This window comes from Toxorhynchites rutilus, chromosome 2, assembly GCF_029784135.1.
Source record: "Toxorhynchites rutilus septentrionalis strain SRP chromosome 2, ASM2978413v1, whole genome shotgun sequence".
In the NCBI taxonomy this organism is placed as follows: Eukaryota; Metazoa; Arthropoda; class Insecta; order Diptera; family Culicidae; genus Toxorhynchites; species Toxorhynchites rutilus.
In genome coordinates, this window is record NC_073745.1 from 6,640,055 (window position 1) to 6,661,518 (window position 21,464).

The 21,464-nt window shown below is 38.4% G+C and overlaps 1 protein-coding gene and 1 long non-coding RNA gene across 2 annotated transcripts; both read right to left on the reverse strand.

The window, feature by feature from the left end:
• Nucleotides 1–5,017: 5,017 nt before the first annotated feature.
• LOC129764236 (uncharacterized) lies at nucleotides 5,018–5,811 on the reverse strand. The gene is made up of 3 exons (XR_008741086.1): nucleotides 5,674–5,811; nucleotides 5,345–5,621; nucleotides 5,018–5,289 (listed from the first exon to the last, which is right to left on the reverse strand). It is a non-coding gene; the product is annotated as an uncharacterized LOC129764236 (long non-coding RNA).
• Nucleotides 5,812–15,326: 9,515 nt separating this feature from the next.
• On the reverse strand, nucleotides 15,327–16,897 carry LOC129764460 (uncharacterized). Its single transcript, XM_055763551.1, has 2 exons — nucleotides 16,031–16,897; nucleotides 15,327–15,970 (listed from the first exon to the last, which is right to left on the reverse strand). The coding sequence occupies exons 1-2, from the start codon at nucleotides 16,638–16,640 to the stop codon at nucleotides 15,819–15,821; spliced, it is 762 nt and encodes a 253-aa protein (XP_055619526.1). The 5' UTR covers nucleotides 16,641–16,897; the 3' UTR covers nucleotides 15,327–15,818.
• Nucleotides 16,898–21,464: the final 4,567 nt, after the last annotated feature.

Sequence of the window (21,464 nt, forward strand, 5' to 3'; positions counted from 1 at the left end):
TTCGAGACTCATCGTATGTGTCGAATGCAAACACCCCATGGCTATACGCAAGCAACGATATTGTATCCTCTCCAGCTTGAGAATATGAATCCTGGCAGCTGATCGGAAGCAAAAACTGCCATATTCTAACACTGATAATATCGTTGTTTTGTACAACTGAATGAGGTCTCCTGGATGGGCACCCCACCATGTTCCGGTTATTGTTTGGAGAAAATTGATTCTTTGCTGGCATTTCTGTTTCAAATACGCAATGTGTCTCCCCCAGGTACATTTAGAGTCAAAATATACTCCAAGGTATTTGAAAAACATAGAGTGTTGGATCGTTTTACCGGATAGGTGAAGCTGGAATTGGGCGGGTTCGTGCTTCCTAGAAAAAACGACCATTTCAGTTTTCTCCGTAGAGAATTCGATACCCAGCTTGAGGGCCCACGTGAACAGATTGTTCATGGTATCTTGCAACGACTTTTGCAGAGCGACGGGATTAGTACCCGTGATGGAAATAACTCCATCGTCTGCAAGTTGTCTCAGCGTGCAGTCTCTAGTTAGACAATCATCCACATCATTGACGTAAAAACTGTACAAGAGGGGGCTTAGGCAGGAGCCTTGTGGTAGGCCCATAAAACTGTAACGAGAAGATTTCGAGCTGCCATGAGAGAAAATCATGTGCTTTTCTGACAGTAAATTGTACAGGAAATTATTGAGAATTGGTGAAAGTCCACGATTATGCCACAAATGCCCCTTTGATATCGAGAAAAACGGAAGCCATTTGTTCTTTGCGAGCAAATGCGATTTGGATTTCAGAAGATAGTAGCGCGAGACAATCATTTGTCCCTCTACCTCGGTGGAAGCCAAACTGCGTATTTGACAGCAAATTGTTCGTTTCGACCCACTTGTCCAAACGAAGTAGAATCATTTTCTCTAACAATTTGCGAATACAGGATAACATTGCAATCGGCCTATACGAGTTGTGATCGGAAGCCGGCTTGTTGGGTTTTCGTATGGCTATCACTCTCACTTGTCTCCAGTCATGCGGGACAATATTAAGCTCCAGAAACTTGTTGAACAAGTTCAGCAAACGCTGTTTTGCCAAGTCGGGAAGATTCTTCAACAAGTTGAATTTAATCTTGTCCGACCCCGGAGCTGAATTGTTACATGAGAGAAGGGCAATTGAGAATTCCACCATCAAAAAATTCTCATAATCGTTTTGAAGTGGAATTTCGCGTACGACGTTTTGTGCAGGAACGGTGTCGGGGCAAACCTTCCTTGCAAAGTTAAAAATCCAACGGTCAAAGTATTCCTCACTTTCGTTTGTATGGTTCCAGCCACGCATTTTCCTAGCCGTATTCCAAAGAGTGCTCATAGCGGTCTCCCTTGACAAACCATTGACGAACTTCCGCCAATATCCACGCTTTTTTGCTTTAATCAAACCTTTTAGTTTGGCTTCTAGAGCTTGGTACTTGGTACCATTCCACTAATCCAGTTTTCCTGAATTTTTTGAAAGCGGATGATTTTTCAAGGTAGACCTTTGAACATTCCTTGTCCCACCAAAGTGATGGAGGACGACGTCGTAAAGTGGTAGCAGGAACACGTTTCTTTTGAGCTTGAAGTGCGCTTTCGTAAATCAAACTCGATATAAAATTATACTCTTCGAGTGGAGGAAGTTCATGCATTGAAACAATTGCTTCAGATATTATTTCCGCAAATGTTCTCCAGTCAATATTCTTCGTGAGGTCATACGCAATATCGACTGACTCACTAGATTTTGATTCATTGGCGATCGATAAAATTATTGGTAGGTGATCACTACCGTGGGGATCTTGGATTACAATCCATGTGCAATCCAGGGATAATGAAGAAGAGCAGAGAGATATGTCTAGCATGCTTGCCCGTGCAGGAGGGTTGGCTATCCTAGTTGCTGTCCCAGTATTCAAAATTGTCTATTTGGAGTTGTCGCACAGATCATAAATCAAAGTGGCACGGTTGTCATCGTAGAGTGATCCCCATGCTGTTCCATGGGAGTTGAAATCACCTAAGATTACCCGCGGCTCCGGCATTGCCTCGATAGTATCAAAGAACTGATGGCGGCCTACCGTAGTTCTGGAAGGGATATATATCGAAGCAATGCAGAGGTCTTTGCCATTGATTTGTGTCTGGCAAGCAACAACTTCAATGCCTGTCATCGATGGGAGAGTGACTCTATAGAAGGAGTGACATTATTTAATCCCCAATAGTACGCCACCAAACGAGTCATTTCGATCGAGGCGAATAATGTTGAAATCGTGGAAATTCAGCTCATCGGCTGAAGAAAGCCATGTTTCACAGAGAGAAAATACATCACAGTTAGAGCTGTGAACTAAAAATTTAAACTGATCTAGTTTAGGAATGATGCTTCTGCAATTCCACTGTATTACAGTGGTCAAATCCTTGACCTCTTGCCCTGAATCAGGCATCGAGGGAAATGAACGCTGCCAAAAAACCTCATTTTTCTTTCAAAAATGTTCTCACAATCGGAAGCAAACATAATACTATGCTTTTAAGAGGGTCGTTTATATTTAAAGCATTTAAAATGTTGTCCACCAGGTCAGAAAGCGCAAGCAAGCCAGATTGTGGCTGTTGCCTCGACCGCGAAAAAGGAGCAGACGTGTTGGGTGCTGCTCCGGGAAGTGCTGAGGACCCCTGGTGCGTAGAAGAACCGCTCAAACCAGGAGGTACTTGCTTCGGTCTATTCTCAGCACGTTCGATTCGAGTTTTCATTCCAACTTGGGAAGTTTCGGTTTTCTTTCTGGGGAGTGATGGAAAAGAAGTAATTTTTCTTTTCCTGATGGCACCCTGCGATGTACCGGAACTTCCTGCATTGGGAGCGTCAGCAACAGGCTCGTCGTTCTGCAGAATGGAGTAGGGATTGTCCTGAGTCGTTGGAACGGGACTCTTAAGCATTTCTGCATAAGTCCGCTTGGAATGTTCTTTCAAGGAACGCTTGATTTTTTCCCCTCGTTGTATGTACACCGGGCATTGAGTAAGATCATGAGGAGTCCCGCTGCAATGAAGACACTTGCGCTCTTTCGGGCAAGGATTCTCATCATGGCTCTCTCCACAATCTGCGCAACGTTTTTTGTTGCAACAATAGGCGGCCGTGTGACCGAATTGCATACATTTGTTGCATTTCATTACTCGGGGTACAAACAACCGAACAGGTAAACGAAGTGCACCTATTGCAACGTAGTTAGGAAGGGCGGAACCCTCAAATGTCACACGAAAAGAGTTTGTCCGATTGAGGACTCTTTTGTCATTTTTAAGTGACACAGATTTCAGTCGATCGCATGCAAGAATCTTCACACTTTTAAGTGAAGAGTTCTTGAAGCGACCGACACCATCGAGTATCTCTTTTCGAGTCAAACCCTTTTCGTTTATTACACCGTCTATTTCAACGTTGCAACAGGGTACGTATACGCGATACTCAATCGCAAAGAGATCACAGCGCGTTATTGCATTCGCTTGGGTCCTGCTGGAGACGACAACTCGTAATTTGTCTGGCCCCATCCGAGTAATCTCGGTAACTTCGGAAAATTTCTGTGTTCATCTTTTGAGATGCGAATGACGTTAAGAGGTTTGGATTTTCGTCTAAAGTATACGATAAATGGGCCTTTGGCGCCATCAGGGTATTCTTTTAGACGAAAATCCTGCTTCTCGTCTTTTTCCTCATCTTCAGAGCTTTCTATCTCGTAAACAGAATTTTCCTCCTCATCTTCTGTTTCATCCTCCTGCTCTTCAGGAGGAGGTTCATTATCTGATATATTCTTTGGCGTGGATGGGGGATCCTCCCCGCCCTCTGCCATATTAATAAAAACGAAGAAGTAGACAACTGTTCGATATGAACAGAATATAATAATTTGGAAAATATAAATTAGTAAAAGAAATTATATTTCTATATTAGTTATTGTTGAAAATTTTATTTATTACAATTTTTGTTATTATGTGTAATTTGAAAATGAAAAAAGTTCCAATAATAGTTCAACGGTGATGTATCAAAATGGACACCCCTAATGCCAACGCTTGCCGATTTGGTAAACACAAAGTTTAAACAATGGTGTAAATCGAGCACAGAAGCTATACAGAATGATGGAAGAAGAAAGAGGAAAATAAACTTCTACTTGCCGCCGCTGTGTAGCGTGTGTGATGATGTGTCTTGCTGCCGGATTGTCTCGATAGCGCACCACTTTTTATGAGCACTTTTTAAGAGCAATTGAAAAAATTCAAATGGACTGTGTTCGAGCATCCTCCTTACTCCCCAGACCTCGCCCCTAACGACTATCACTTATTCCTGGTGATGAAACAGGCGTTCGGCGGTCAACGATTCGATAACAGTGGAGAAATTCGTGACGCAGTTACATCGTACTTCAAAAAGTTGGTGCCACGCTATGAAAAATGCCTCGAAAATAAAACGTAGATTACGAAAACTTTAGTTTTCCGCGATTTCTGAGGCACTGAAACTTATTTTTTTAACGACCCTCGTACAAGCAAAAGTTCACACTTTCGATGGATTGTTTCGGCAATCAAAGGCTATAATTTCAGTCTTCGAGATTGGTAAATCTGGGGTAAATCTGATCAGGAAGCAGATTCTGAACAAGGTTTAGGGGATACCAAAACCCATGTGGATGAATTCACTCAAATTACTTCTGCTGGCTCAGTCGTTGTTTTTTGGTTGTTATATGAATGCGAGGTCGAAGGGTAAGAGTGTTGATCCGTGATTTTAACACTTCATATTTCATTTCCGACGTCCCATTTTAGAAGACCTGTACAAAACTCTATAAAATCAGAAAAACAAACCTGCAATACCTATCATTCGGGATAGCAATCTCTTTTGAATTCAGAACACTAAATAAGCACATAATTCTGGTTTACATCATATTATACATAAAAAAAATCAGAAGTCTGTACTTTTTTAATTGGTTGATGTACCGGTATATTTAGTATGTATAGTACAAATACTATGCAAATACTATTAACTAGTGCTACAAAAGCGGATCTTTGGTTTAGATTTACATAACGATGATATAGCATTTAAAATGATTATGATACATTCTTCTTCATGAAATGCTGATTTCTCGGTAGTGTGAAGCATTTGAATACTGATCCACAATGACTGTTGTGTTTTTCAACCGAATGATTTGGACTTTCAATCTTCTTCAATCTTCTTTGATGACAAAAACAATAGGAAATGTTGTACCACCACACCAATGCACTCAACTATCGCTCGATGATTACAACTCGGTTGAAAGTAGTCACATTCTGAAAGAATAAATTAAAGTTGATATCGTTCACTGACACTTTGTTAGATTTTCACAATTATAACGTCGGTAATATCGCTCGTGATTCTAAGCTCACTGATTCATCTTTCAGTAACAATCTCTTTCGAAAAACTGTTTCAACCAACAATTGTCACTCTCATCGTCACACAGAAATTTGCTTCAGACTCCGCAACAGTCCGCCATTTTCGTAGGTTAATCCAAGCGTGACGGTCATTCCAATGAAGTCGTCATGCGCTCTCCGGCCACTTTAGGAAAAATTCCGATCAAAAAGCACACATGTATCCATTCGATATTCCACATACGAGAAGCTAGCTGAAAATAGAGCTATAATTCACAGTTGGGATTTATTTCAATAATTTATTACTCCTCTGCCAGGAAATTGAATTCTCTGCTGCAAAGGAGCGGTCAAAAATAGTTTTTTTCTAAATCAATTTGAAAGATGTTCGCAGATAGAATACTCCTTCGGCACTGCACCCACAGGATGCCAGCCAGCGATGAGGAATATCCGATTGCTGATGAGGTTCTGAGGTTGCTTCCCTCCAAGGGGCAGCTTTTATAGCCAACTAATGCAATGTGCTCCTAAATATCGTGGGGCGATGCGCTAAAAAATGAAGCAATCGGGAAAGAAACGGAATGGTGGGAGATTTGCATTATGGAGTTAGCGCAGTAGATTTACCAACGGGGAGTTTTCCGGGAGTGAAGGGATCGGTTTCTACCCGGGATGACATTTCAATTCTCGCGGGACATTCGCCGGGAAAAGGGCATCTACGCAAAAGAGAGCATATGTCGTGACAGGGTAGCCGAGGTTCGTTTAATTTCTAATTAATTACGGTTCGCTGTTTATTGAGTTGTGTTAGAAGAGGAATATTAATAACATTCGGAGTGATAAAAAAAGAATTTGAAAATCAAAAACCATTAAATCAGTGTGCATCGAAAATATTCTTTTACGTTTAAGAATGATACTGTGAGAAGTCACTTTATAATGGAAGATCTCACAATGTTTAAAACCAATATCGAACATTGAAATTTCAAACATAGAAAACAGATATGATTTCAATTCTGCCTAACTTAACCATTCGTATACCATACCACCACATTGCCATGCGGTGCCAAATGAAACACAAATAGGGGCGTGGTCAACGTTACATTCCTTCGCTTTCTCGGGGCTCATTCATTTACACCGCATGCATTACGCCGTCTTGAAGGTAGAGTGAGGATACACATCAAGACGGGTCTATGGTACTAGGTGAGGCCGTTTCGTCACTAACTTGGTTAGGGGAGCGGTATATGAAAACAGTACGGAAGAAAGCAGAAGGGGAATTATTTGCTTGTAGCGTGAAAGAGACAGACTGATCAGGAGCGAGCTTCGGCACTAGCGTATTGTGTTTTGTTTACAAACAAAACACAGTAGACTTCCAAGATGGCTGAAGAGTGGTTTTAGCAAGTTGGCCCACCTTAGGATATACTTCTAGGCGCCTTGGATACACATATTGGAAGTAGGGTTGCCATAATAAAATCGGTGTTTTTGGTTTGAAAATATATTTTTATCTTAGTTTTTTCTGTCTGTATTTAAATCTGTATTAAATTTTTAAGTCCAATTTTGAAGCATAATTTTACCTTTTGTATCAAGGATAGACAAAGTTATTATTATAAAACGATGTTGATGGTATCCACGTAAAGCCATCAAGCATATACACTAGGGTGGCAGCGAAAATGGTGATTTCAAATTTCAAAAACCGACCCTGTACATTTTGTTTATTGGCCCCAAAAAAAATGACCTGTGCAATGTTTCAGCTCAATCGGACATGATTTCGAGGTGCCTCAAATCGCTCAAAGTTTTGCAAAATCGTTTTTTTTTCGATTCCAAATGCCTTTAAATGCATGAGACATCGAGATATGGTGTCATCTAAAAAAAAAAAAAATTTGGCCGAAAATCGACCTTTTAGGACTTAGCCTGAGAGGTAATGAAGGTATGGGAAAAAAGACGGGTGGGTAATGTCGGGGACATAACCGGAGTGACGTAGGACTATACAAAGGGGACAGCTTTTGTTAAATATATATTTTAAATATATTGCTTAATTTTCTTCTCCTACGTGAATACCTACCTATCTACCTGAAAAATGGATTAGTTTACTGTTTACTCTTTATGAATATGTTGATGGTTCTGAAAAGAACCTTTGGGGTTGTGTTTTTGTTATCACTCAATATTCCCATCTTGTTCGGCTAAACCTTTCTGTTTAGCGATTGCATTTGCCACTCGCCACAGCTTTCACAGTTGGAAAAATTCTTCCCATCCAGCTTGTGACATATTGTACAGTAAATTACATTCAATGACACGTCGCATTACCACCACTCAGTGTCGGATTGGAGGTAATTTTAACCTGTAATTGAACATTTGTGATGACAGTGGTACAGTGTCGACTTTCAATGTGGGGTCATAATTTGGACCCCGAACTCTATGTTTACAAAAATGTCCAACTAAATATGTCGCATTACAGGTCCGTCCAATTAGCTAAATGTCGAGATAAGTGTAAATTACTGTACTTTCAATCTAGAAGCAATTTAAGAATTGGTGAAAATCAATAAGCCCTGAACAACTGCCAAATTCACATACTCATCATATCCTGGCAAACAAATTATGAAAAAATCAATTTGTGTTTTATTATTATTTTGGATAATGTTTTAGAAAGCATTGAACTGTATTTCCTAAACTCTTTTTTGGAAGGTTTAATGGCCCTGAAAAGCGCCTTGTTTTATGGAATGGTTCCAATTTAGAAAACTTAGTACTCGTGGTTTTGAAAAAAAACTATTTCGAACGCCCTCGATGCCGCCTTGTTCTGGATTTGCCACCAAATCAGTTTGTATAAAGAACAAACATTTTTCTTCTGCTACCTGATGCCGTTTTGCGATTGCGTTTGCCACTCGCCACTCGCTGCAACTATCTGTTGTCTCGATGTCCACCGAACCGAATGTGTTCTGTTCCGAATGCGGGTTTTCTTATCGTCGCGAGCAGCTTTGCCAGCTAACTCGATCACTTCGGCGGCCGAAACTATATAACGCCGGCTAGGTGGACTGGTGCACTGGTACTAACGCGCTCGGCCAGCTACCCTTGCGGGAAACTCCAGATCAACACGGTTCGAGCGGGATTTTGCCTTTCCCTTCACTTTTCCTCCTTTACCATGTCCAGACATGGCTGCTTGGGTTGGTTTGTTGATGTGTTGTGATGCGAACCGATGTGGTGTACGGTTTGAATGAGAATGATCGTTACGGCAGCGGAGCGGGGATGTTTTAAGCTGACTGGCTGGCTCGAGAATTACGCATGTGTGAGACTGCGACCAATGTTTCGTTCATTTTTTTCTTGTTCCTTTCCAATCGTGCTTCATTCTATTTCGCTGCTGCTCTGGTTGCCCGTTTTGGTCGGTACGATTTGAGGAGCACAAAATGGACCAATCAAAAATGGGCACATAGTGCATTTTGACAATGCTTGATATTTCACAATTATTCAATTATTTATCTCAAGAAAAATTAAATGTTATTCGTTATGATGAATGCGTAGATATATTTCCTATCAATTGATGCAAAAACCTTTGCGATCTATTGAGAAATGCTCGAGTTATAAGCGTTCCAAATCTTGCATTTTTTCCTACTTGTTCAGTGCCTAGTTTTCCATTTCACCCCCTATATCTTCCGGTTAGACGTAGTCCTACGTCAAAAATAATTATCGAATTTAAAGAACCGACCATGTACTTTTTGTTCCATTCTTTGTGTGGACACCGACTGGACAACATCGTTGCTGGACGGGCTGGACGGCGAGGAATCGAGTGCCTTTCTCAAGGCAAGAGGGCGGAGGTGGTAGCGCTGGAGTAGAATAGAGTAGAGTTTTCAAAGGGCCTTTCTCAAGGCTAGAGACGAATGAACTGCGAAAGTTTAAAGTCTCTATAATACAATACCTTCCTTCCTTCCTTCCTTTTTGTTCATTGGCACAAAAAATGACCTGTGCTAAATTTCAGCTCAATCGGACATGATTTAGGGGTGGCTCAAGATTCTCAAAGTTTTGATTTTTTGATCCACGAAAATCTTCCAAGGGGAGAATTTAGAAAATCGAAATTTTTTTTTCGATGCCAAATGACTTGAAAATGCATAAAACATCGAGATCTGGTGTTATCTCGATAAAAAATTTTGTTCAAAAATCGACTTTTTGGGACTTAGTAAACGTAAATTTCAGACACATACAAAAATGTAATGGTTGTAATGAATTAGAAATTCAAAAACTGGAAAAATGTTAACTGTTGAAAAGGGGACATAAAGTGAGCTAATGCTTAGGATACGGACAGCATAAGATTTTTTCATTCTGAATAAATTAATTGGGTAAGTTTTCATTTAAATTTCTATTTTTTATTCAAACTTTCAACGTTCCACCATTTGATGATTCAGCAGATGGTCCTAAAAGCTATTGATATATTCTCGCCCAGTTCAGTTTCGCTGTTTCTACAGCTTCAAGACTGACGTAGATATCTCCAGATGCTTTCCAAAATATACAAAGTCTGGTCCTGCTACATCAGATTTAATTATTCTTGGCATATATCGCTCAAGAGAGTGAGATAAAGTGTTCTGGCTTCCGAATGAGTGAAATATGAGTAAATTCGGGAGTTTCAGTTTGTTTTGTTCAATTCAAAAATCAATAGCAAAACGTAATTCAAAAACAATAAAATAGGTTTGGTCATCAAGCCTTTCAAATGATTCAAACTTCGTTTCATTTTTTGGTTTAGGTCGTAGTTGAGTCTCTCTAGGTTATGTTTAACGACGGATTCCAGTGAGAACCATTTCTTTGTGGGCGAATTCAGCATTTTCAATGGTTTGAGCTTCAATATTTCCTGAACTGAGCTAATCCCTTATTTTCACTTCGAGTTGTGCGATAGATAACTATAACAACTATAACTAGACAAGACCGCTATGTGATTTCCTAATACGGACCAGCCCGATTTTCTATTCCGTATTAGGGAAGCGTTCTACACTCTGTCCATCTTTTATAAGACCTCCCTGATTCTATTTCGTTGCAACACAAACAGTTAGAATTTCAACAAGATACACTCATACATTGTTGAATGCTTAGAATAAAGTATATTTAACGTCGATTTCGTTCAAAATAGTTGTTTGTTCATTTATTGTGCTTGAATATGAATATTTCAACTGTCCAGTTTCTATAAGATATTTTCAAAGTTTATTACTATTATCAATGAAAAATTCAATACGATCGGCTGATTTAAATGTCAATCATTGGTAACCTTGGCACTTCGGTTAGCATTTTTCCATGATTCCAAAATTGCGACCTTGGGCTCTTTTATCGTGGTGTACCGTTTTCCATCAGTGTAGATATTGCGTACAAAGATCCCCCCTAAGATGTTCAACAGGATTCAAGTCTGGGGAGCGAGCCGGCCAGTCCAAAAAAATAAGTTTTTGTCATTATTCCATTGCGTAGTTTCCTTATATGAATATGTATGAATGAATAGTAGCATTGTTTTGCTGGAATGTGAATTTTTTGTGACGATATCCACGCAAAAACGGTAGGAGAAAGGATTCCAGAACATGTATGTAATCCTTGAATGATATGAAAGCTGCCTTGAGCTTTCCGGTTGCACAGCATCCCGCCTAAACCATGGACGAGGCTCCATCGACGTTTCTGGTTGAAAAATACTGTTCCTTCTTCCGTAATTCACGTCAGTAACCGTTGGAACCATCAGGACCATCCACATGGAAATTTTTTTCGTCAGTGAAGATAACCTATACATTGAAAAACTTTTCGTTATGGTAAAGAGCAAAATGTATTCTTTTGGATGCATTCTTTGTCACAACATACCATGTCCCACTGTCGGTTCATGTGTGCTTCGGCAAAACTCAGACGTCTTCCGATGTGAGATGGTGTAATATAAGGAGCTTTAACAATTTAAGCCGTCTTTATGTGAGGACTTTTTACCAAAACTTGACGAATTGTGACTCGAGAAACATTTAAATTCAAATATTGCTTCATTTGCATGAGCGATTTTGATGTATTTGAAACTGTTCTATTTCCCGCTTACCCCGGTCAGAGAGCTTCGATTTACGTGGAGCTCTCTTCTTCTTACCTTGAGGATTCGCCAAATAATTGAGCACTACGTGATGGAATCGTTCAATCCGACGGGAAATTTCTCTGGTATCAACATTTACTTGGTAATATCCATCGATTTGTCTTTCTTCCCTCTCCGTGAGCACTTTTCCCTTTGGCACATTTTTTTTTTGAAAAAAAAACGCTATTTTAACATAAGGTAAATGATTTTGGTTTGTCCAGTCGAAAATATGATCATGGTTTGTCCACTTTTTTGAATGCTCTAATTCAGCACACCTTTGTCAAATCAGGTATTAGGCTGTCAAAAAAGTCCTGCGGTATTTTTTTGAATTTTAATTTGTTCATAAAATTAGTTACAATCATCTGTTTTAAGTCAAATATGCGCCGTTTTGTTCGATGACTCGTTCCCAACGAGATGCCAACTTCATACAGAGCTGATTTTTGTCACTGTCACTGCTCATATTTTAGCTACTATGACGACCATTGCAACATTACTATCGAACGACGTGCAACAAAACACAAACCGACAAAACAAGTTGTTCGCTCTTTGCTGATGAATGGTTTGTCAGAGTGCTCTGACGATCAAAGCATGTTGCTTGTCATTGCACTATTGTGGCCAAGACGGAAAATACTATGTCATTTGGTGTTATGGAAGTTTATACTTTTTTTCTATTTGTTTAATGGAAATTTACACATTTATCAGGGTTTATAGGGCTTCGTGAATATCCTTATTATATAAAAATGCTAAACATCGAGGAGAATAAAATATATAAATGAGTATAGGATCTGCCAAATACGTGCATTTGGATGCCGGGCAGAAATTTCATCGACGGAATTTCTTCATTATCCTCACATGTGAAGATTTGTCATTGCTAGTTGAAATTTATGTCCTGAATTCAACCGCTATAAACACCTTATGTGTAAAGTAAGGAATTGATACATGTAACGAACTGTTTCCTTATCTTAGTGTGTCTGGGTTTAATGGTAATTTATTGAAGTTGAGGAGAACAATTAGTTGATATTTTGTAATAGAATCAAAAGATATCTGCTAATCCTTCCCATTTTCAATCAGGTTTTTATTTGAAAGGAAAGTTAAACCGGTCGTCTTGTTTAATGAGTTCCATAGATTCTCAGGTGATTCGTTGGGACTTAGTAGTATGTGAACATCAATGCTTCCTAATTCTAGTAGTGTATAAACATTTATAAATAACTAAGAGAATGATTGGGTTGGAGTGGCGCACCTGCAATTGCGGTATGACATTTATGCAGGAATAATGAGGGAGAACTGATAAGGTCAATTTTAATTGAGGATAAATTTTTGCCCCGTTAAGCTCGGATTGTTATTGCTGCGGTTCACATTCAATACGCATCAAAAACATTTGCACAATATTAATATCGATATTTATTGTATAAATAGAAAATAGTCGAAAATTCGGCTTGGCAGAAATCACATATCGTGAAACATCCGAAAATAAACCATGTCCTTTTTTATTTCTTTATTTAGTAACTGTCAGTCCAGTGATTAATGTTTCTCTAACGAAAAGCTCAATGTCGGCCCCTAGGGACTGACATGGGGCTCAATGTGTTAAGCAAGCCAAATTCTGGTAAAATCAAGCTTGTTATTCAGCCATTCCATGCCAAATCGATATAGTGGTTCTCAGATTTTCATGACAATTGGTAGTTATATTCCTTATCGCGGAATATTGAATCCGTTTTTTTTTATTAATTTTTCATTATTTTTCATTCTTTCCGAATAACATTTTAGAGTGGTCCGCCAAATCAACTTTTAACCTATTTTCCAAAACTGACTTTTTCAAATTTCATAAACTTTAGATACAGGACCGATTCAAATGATCGACATATCAAATTGAAGCCAATGAGCTTGTCTTTTTTGAAAAATATTTCCATTGCCCTTTTGTTTTCGTAATTATTTATTGTATTTGTGTTTTATCGTTTACATTATTTAGGAACCAAAGGCAAGCTTTCTTTTTAGTTTTTATTTTTTTTTCTTGAAAACTTTTTTACATAACATATCCAAAAATCGAAGAGATGAATTTTTCGTTTTTGTGTTATGATTTTTCAAAGTTAACAAGTTTCATCTAAATTCAATCTTATTAAAAAAGCAATCGTCGAAATTGATTTAAGACCTTACGTGTAACATGATAGTCTGGGATTACAAATTATAATAAGTATTGATAATGTAACCATGATACAGTCGCTATAAATCATTGTAGGCACATGGCAGTCTAGTCGCATATGAATATTGAACGAAGACTAAAAACACGTTAACTTTAAAAATCATAACACAAAAATGAAAGGAAACACCTCTCTGATTATTGGATATGGATAAAAAAAATCTCAGTGTTCAAGAAAAAACATAAAAAATATAGCGTCCTTTATTTTTGGCCATGTAAACTATAAAAAACAAATACAATCAATAATTACGAAAACTAAATCCAATTTTTCGCAAGTGTAATATATTTTTTCAATTTAGGCTGATTGGATTCAATTTGATATGTCGATCATCTAAGTCGGTCCAGTAGTTCAAAAGTTATGAATTTTTGAAAAAAAATCACTTTTGGAAAAAGGGGAAAAATGGATTTTTTGGACCACTGAATTTTAAAATGGAAATGGGCACCCTAATGGAACAATAAAAAAATACGAGTCTAATATCCTGCGATAAGAAACGAAACTACCAATTTTCATGAAAATCTGAGAACCACTTTATCGATTTGGCATGACTGATTCATAAAAGAGCAACCTGAAAAATGAAACAAAAACTATAGAAATTTTCAAATGTTACGAGAGAGTTGTATTGGAATTTTTGTAAGAAAAGAGGTGGGAAGTTGTTTTAAATTATATTTTTTATTAACAAGATTAAGTTCGTCTTTTATTGAAACATTGTTTCAAGCAAACTCAATTCAACAAACATCTGTTCTCATATAATAACCCTTAACATATATCTAGTAATATAAAACCTGTCTTGCAATCTAGTTGTTTGAATTCATCTCTGTGATTGTGTCGTTCCAGATGTAAAGGTCTGACATAACCTTATCTGAAAGATCCTTGTTCAATTTGACTAGAAGAATATTAGAAAGGGTTTCCGCTCCTAAACCAGTTCTCTGATCAGAAAGGATTATCGCCAATGCACTGAACGCTCTTTCAACCGATACCTGACTGGATGGTGTAGCCGAAACAACCATAGCTACGGAGTGTAGTTCCGGGTGGGTATATTTACGAGCTACCCAGTGTTTCCACACATTGAAAGTATGGGGCTGACGATCCTGTGTATCCAAAGCTCTTATTTGATTATAAAAAGTTGAAGAATTGTCAGAGCTTGTATTGAATGTCCCACCAAACATTTTGGTCAATATATCATCGACTTTGTCGTTAAGGTCAAATGCATTCGTGTGTTCCTTTTCATCAGAAGACACCACTGGGCTTAGAGAGCGAATTCGTTTCCAAGTATCTGCAATAAAATTCTGAAAAGAACATATTATTTTAACATAATTCAACATAAGAATTGATAAAAATAATGTCTAAAAATGTTTTTTTGTTTGAAAAACAAAAAAAAATTAAAAATATATTACCAAAAGAATTTTATAATTCATTTACATAAAAAAAATAGAAAAAGTTTGGGTGTACGTGCACGTTACTGAAAAATACATGAATTTCTGCTTTCTCATTAGTAGACTCAAAAACTGTAGAATCAAGGAAGTTCAACCTCGGATCCAAATATAAAGATGCCTTAAATGCCATGTTGTTGCGAAGACGTTCCAATCGATTTGTGCATGTTGATACAAGGGCATTAGAGAAAGGATTGCCTTTCAGCATACTGACCTCCTGAATGGCAACCAACCAGTCGATGTAGAATTGTGACAAGGGATAATGATCGGCCTGCATAACCTTTGTACAGTGATAAAACGGCCTGGTAGCATCAACGTAATCTCTGATAAATCTCCAATCATCCTTGCCCAAACCTGAAAATGTATTTTTTTCTTACATTTATTTATTGGAACGATTAAATTGTCTTAATTTACACATTTCAGAATACTGAGTTCCCAGTTCAACAAATTTCGCTTCTTGCTTTAAAATGCTAGACAACATTTTGTATTTACCGCCCCAACGTGTTGGTGACCAGAGCGGAGGGAGGGCAAGTTGTTGAACCTCGACGAATGATTTATATTTAATTTGACGTAGATGACGTACTACTTCCGTGATGCATTTAAGATTCGGATCAGCTTTATCAAAAACATCCGCAATCGCAAGTTGGAGGGAATGAACCGCGCACCGAACAAGGGATATCCGTGCATCCCACTCTAGCTCAAGCTCTTCAATGAGGTCTCTTTCCTGTGGTATGTTCTCATCATCTTCGAACAATAAAGTCGATACTGCAATGGACTCATTCAGCAAAGATTTAATTTTTTAACATGGTTGCTGCCGTTGTCCACCGTAATGCTAAAGATTTGATCCAACTTCAAATCATAGACACGCAATGTTTCCAATACTTTATCACGCAAAAACACAGCAGTTTGTCTCTGGTCTACTTCAATCATTCCTACAACAGAGATCAACATTAATTCGTTGGCAATAAAGAAATATACATAAACGAAAATACCCAAGGTTCGAATCACCAATTTTCCGTTGAGTTCGTACTGTGCGTTGATTCCGAGAACGTGACGACCATGCCGTGATGCAGAATCCAATTTGATAGATACCAGCTTGTGTTTCATTTCGACTGCCATTATTGATTTTAGTTTGTTAGCTGCTGCAGAAATCCAAACCTTGATGTTTGATCTGGATACTTTTATGTTCACAGCATCTGCTATAGGATCAAGCAACATTTTCAGACCCTCCCATTGAAAGCAGTTCAAAGGCAGGTTGTGTTGCGTGACAAGCTTTATGGTTCCTTCGACATACGTTCGCTTGTCGACGGAAACAAGGCGCTTAGTGATTACTCGTGACCTTTTTTCTTGATTTCCATCGGGAAAGAGCCCTTTAATTTCCGCTGCCGTTTTATGTTTGTTCCGGAAGTGTCGTACCAAATTTCCTGAATCGAAATTCTCCTGTATATAAGTACAACCACTGTCAGGATCAATAGCACAATAATATTTAATGCCTTCGATTTTGCAACACTCTTTGGCAATTTCGGCAAAACTTTTCCTGCCGTGAGCTCGCTTTCTCTGCATAGAGGAACACCCCACACTACTGTTCTCACCGATCGGCATAATAATTCTTTAAACAAAAATCAAACTCAACAACCGGAACGGAAATCGTAACTTTGCTCGTTGAAAATTAAATACAATCTACGACAATCAACAATTCGTTACGGACATTTTTACAGCCTACTTGATCGGTCAAAGCGTATTGACGGAGCTCGGCAACAGGTATCGTGTTGCATCGTACTCCGTCAGTCACCATTTGACCAAGAATTTCGTCAGTAGCAAGTGACTAACGTGCACGTTAGTTGTCAGTGATATTGATGAAACTGTGCAACTCTGACTTCATAACACCCCTGTTATAGAAGCTCGCTTCCTCATTGGCAAAAAACTCGGATAGCCAATTTTCACAGGCCTCTTTTGTGGCTAACTTCTGACTACCTAGCTCGTTCGCCATGGACAAAAACAGGTGGTAGTCACTTGGTGCAAGGTCCGGACTATACGGCGGATGCAAAAGAACCTCCCATCCGAGCTCCCGGAGCTTCTGGCGCGTCACCAAAGAAGTGTGTGGCCTGGCGTTGTCCTGATGGAAGACAATGCGGCCTCTGTTTATCAAAGATGGCCTCTTCTTCATGAGTGCTACCTTCAAGCGGTCCAGTTGTTGGCAGTACAGGTCCGAATTGAGCGTTTGGCCATAGGGAAGCAGCTCATAATAGATTATTCCTTGACAATCCAACCAAACACACAGCAGAACCTTCCTGGCCGTTAATGAGGGCTTGACCACCGTCTGAGCCGCTTCAGCGGGCTTCGACCACGACCGTTTGCGTTTCACGTTGTCGTAAGTGACCCACTTTTCATCGCCAGTCACCATCCGCTTCAGAAACGGGTCGATTTTGTTGCGATTCAGCAGCGATTCACATGCGTCGATACGGTCAAAGATGTTTTTTTTGCGTCAACGTGTGTGGCACCCATACATTGAGCTTCTTTGTGAATCCAAGCTTCTTCAAATGGTTAATAACGGTTTGATGACTTATCCCCAGCTCTTGGCCGATGCTACGGCTGCTACTATGCCGGTCTTTCTCGGCTAATTGAGCGATTTTGTCGCAATTTTCGACGACAGGCCTTCCGGAGCGTGGCGCATCTTCGACGACCTCTACACCAGAACGAAAACGTTGAAACCATCGTTGTGCGGTGGAAATGGAAACTGTATCGGGTCCATAAACTGCACAAATTGTTGGCAGCTTGATTGCATTTTTGCCTTTGTCATAGTAGTACTGTAAAATATGTCGGATTTTCTCTTTATTTTGCTCCATATTTGCGACACTATAACTCACGAACGATTTAACCAAACAAAACACTGTCAAGGACTATATTATAAATACCTTTCCAACAAGCTATAGTATGACTCGATACAATGAATACAACTAGAACTACGCGCTTACAATGACACCTCGCGGAAATGCCGCAGGACTTTTTTGACAGCCTAATATTTGAATGTTTCAAAACATATAAATAAAATTGTCTTTTTCATTACTTACAGTAGTTTTATAGTAATTTATAGTATAGCTAAACAATTAAATTAACGTATTTTGATGAACTCAATTCTGATCATGAGTTGTCCAATTCAATAATGTTGTTCTGTCCACATGATTTCTATGGCAACCGCTTGGCGCGCTGCTGTTTGTTTATTGTGTCCTTCGCGCATAGCAGAAATAAAGTTTCTCTGTGTTGGGGGTAACATTTTTAAAATTCCCAAGAAAGGCAATATTCCGAAGAAAGCCTAAATTATGAATGGATCAATATGATGACAGTAAACTCAAGCAATGATAAATGCAACATCTACTTGAGAATTCTAATGTTTTCATTCCAAAAAGGTGATTTCTAAAACCGGACAAGCCATGATCATTTTTTGGACAAACCATGATCAGAGGTGGTCAAACCATGATCATAAATTCTCCTTGAGCAAAATCGTTGAAAAACATAAATTTGAACAATTTAAATGCATTATGGTAGTATTAGCAACTTGGGGCTTTTAAACAAACCAAAACTCGTATCGATTATATGTGATTTCCATGAAGAAAAATCGAGTTGCATTTACTAGTTGCGTAAAAACACCCCAAATCGGACAAACCAAGATCATTTACCCTATTAAATATAGGGGCGTTTCTATTGCATTGCAATAGATGACTAGGAAGTGATCAAATCGATTGGTGCAAAAACATCAAGTATCTATCATAAAATGTCTGAGCATAATGCACTTAAAATTTGACAATTTTCGTGACGCGACTGACATTTAATTTTTATTTTTTTCATATGTACTGCCCATATACTGCCCGAGAACGTAATCCTGTGTCAAAACATCTCGAAGGTTCTTTTAGATATTTTCAATCCTTGAAAAGGGAGTTTCAAAGGAAATGATTTTTTAAGACAGCATGAGTGCACTTTGGAAATTCATATTCTCTGTGCTTTATTAAGAAAAAAGATAAACAGTGTTATTTATTTATTGTAACGCCAACCGATTACACAAACGATTGCATCGAAATTAAACAAATTTAAATGATATATGGAAAAATAGGTGAGATGGGAAAACATTATTAACATCAATCCAAAACTGTTATTGGAAAGTTATTTTAGCAAATCTATGTGAAACCCAAAAAGTTTATGGGTCTCGGCCTAGAGGCAAGGAAGGGATTTTGACATAGGACTGTGATTGTGTGAAGTAATTACAATTTGAATTGAGTTTTCTCGTTGTTCAAAATCTGTGATTTTTTTTTCTTTTTCGATACATCAAATGGAAGCCCTGAAAAATATGAAAAATAAATAATAATGAATCGTTACATTTTTCGTAGAATTACCCCCCCTTTATAGAAATCAAAGACATTGTCCTATGTCAAAAATCTGTATCTACAGATTCTTGGTTTCAAGAAGTCTAAAAAATCTATAGAATTACAGATTATTTTGTAGATATAAACTTCTAGTCTTTCTTTAACATAATTGGAACAATCCGATTAAGGTCAAATATGCACTGTTTTTTTAATTGTTTTTTGCCATCTTGGAGGTAATTTTGGTGGGACAGTTCATGTTTACAAGCTTCGTTCGAAGTGAATTTTCCTTGATACACTATAACAACTTGATTACTCCATTACTTACCGCTTAGTTTTGTTATCCGTTTTAACACCTTTTTCATTTTTTTGGCATACGATACTTTGCTGTGTCTCCCACCACGAAGGAATTTTTCGGATCTGATGGAATCAAAACACAAGGGCGTCACGGCAAGTGTGCGTTCGTGTGGGTGCACGTTTATTCTACCAAAATACATTCACATATATTATACGGCTACGTTTCCTGCAAAGTGTAAATATTTCCCAGAGCTTTAAGTGTTTGAGCTTTCGCTTCCGGCACTCTTTCTCTCTCTTTTCTAAACCACAACAATACACGCACTCAATTTGGGGTTCTCCCCTTGAACTTCACCATGTTGTAGATGGAAGCGGCCTTGTAGTTGATGGGACCATAGTTGTTCTCCTCCAGGTCGGCGTACACGAGATCGTCGGCAATATCGTGGAGGGGCTGTTTTGGTCGAAGAAAAGTGTTTATTGCTCCGCATCATGAAAAATGTAATTCGTGTTAACAAGAATCCTCAAAATGCACCAATTTTACCATCCTCTGCGCGACACGTACAATGATAGGGGTTTGTTTTATTATTATTGAGAAACAATTACAACGATTTAGCTTTCAGTCACATGTATGCCAACCAAAACAAAGGTACAAGACAAGCTAAAAAAACACCGATCGTGAAAGTTGGAGGCGGTGGTTTTGTTTCATTGCTCAGCACAAACAGGTTATCGTCATTCGCTTCAAAAGTGATTTTTAGTCCAAGACCAATAGAATAGACACAGAAAACAGAGCGAGAAACTTTGTAGTGGTTTTGTGCGAAATAAAAATTGAACGTTTTATTTACTCCAACGAATTCGACAACGAACAGCAAATCATACATCATTAACTAGGGAGTTCGACTAAGATTAAATGATAAGCTTCAATGATAGTGGTTCTTCTCGCGTGCTTCACGCCTGATCGATTGACTGACACTAAGTAACATTAAATTAAAGACTTAGACTTCTTTTTTGGTTTGTTTGATTGGTGGTTTTTCGTTACATTTAAAATTTCAACTACTAGTATATGTAAGTGTTACTTTTGGCTGTGATTGCTTCCTTTTCCTAGAAAATGAAAAAAAGAATTCGATTTAGGAAACGATTTGGTTTTTGCTATTGAAATGCACTGATGGCCTTTAGAGAGGAAATGGGGCATTTTTTATGTTGTGAATGGATCTCAGGTTGAAGCCGGGGAAAATACCAACCAACAAGCTCGTTAGTGAAGGAACATTAAGAAGCACTATTTGAATATAATATAAATAAAAACAGAGCAGGAAATGTTAACATGAGAAATATTCGGTACCATATACCAACGACTAAAAGGTGGTGGAATGATATTCTATTTATAATCTATTCTTTCAATGAATTTGAGAGTAAGAAACTTTAGAATGAGCTCCTATCTACAAGTTGGCCACAAGACATATTGTGACTAAACGACGAATATTCTAGCTATAATTCTTGAATAGCGTTCTGATATGATTTGGTGTGAACATGATCACCTATTTACATATTTGACCAGGCATTTGTTGTTTGATTTAGACCAAAGATTCCAGTGCGATACACACACGTGCGTTACCGGAAGGATCGCAGTATGAAAAATCTTTGCAGGAAAAGCTCTTCCTAATTATAATTTAGATTCGTCAATCTTTTTGCCTACTTCAGATAGTGCAGCCCACAATCCACATAATAGAGTTATAATGTCAAATTGAGATGAGTTCTCGGGGCGTCAGAAGTACCTGTTCAT

Coding starts and splice junctions, on each gene's coding strand:
- LOC129764460 (XM_055763551.1), bottom strand. CDS start 16,640: ATGCCGATCGGTGAGAACAGTAGTGTGGGGTGTTCCTCTATGCAGAGA. Junction 15,971..16,030: donor ATTGGTGATTCGAACCTTGG/GTATTTTCGTTT, acceptor TCTCTGTTGTAG/GAATGATTGAAGTAGACCAG.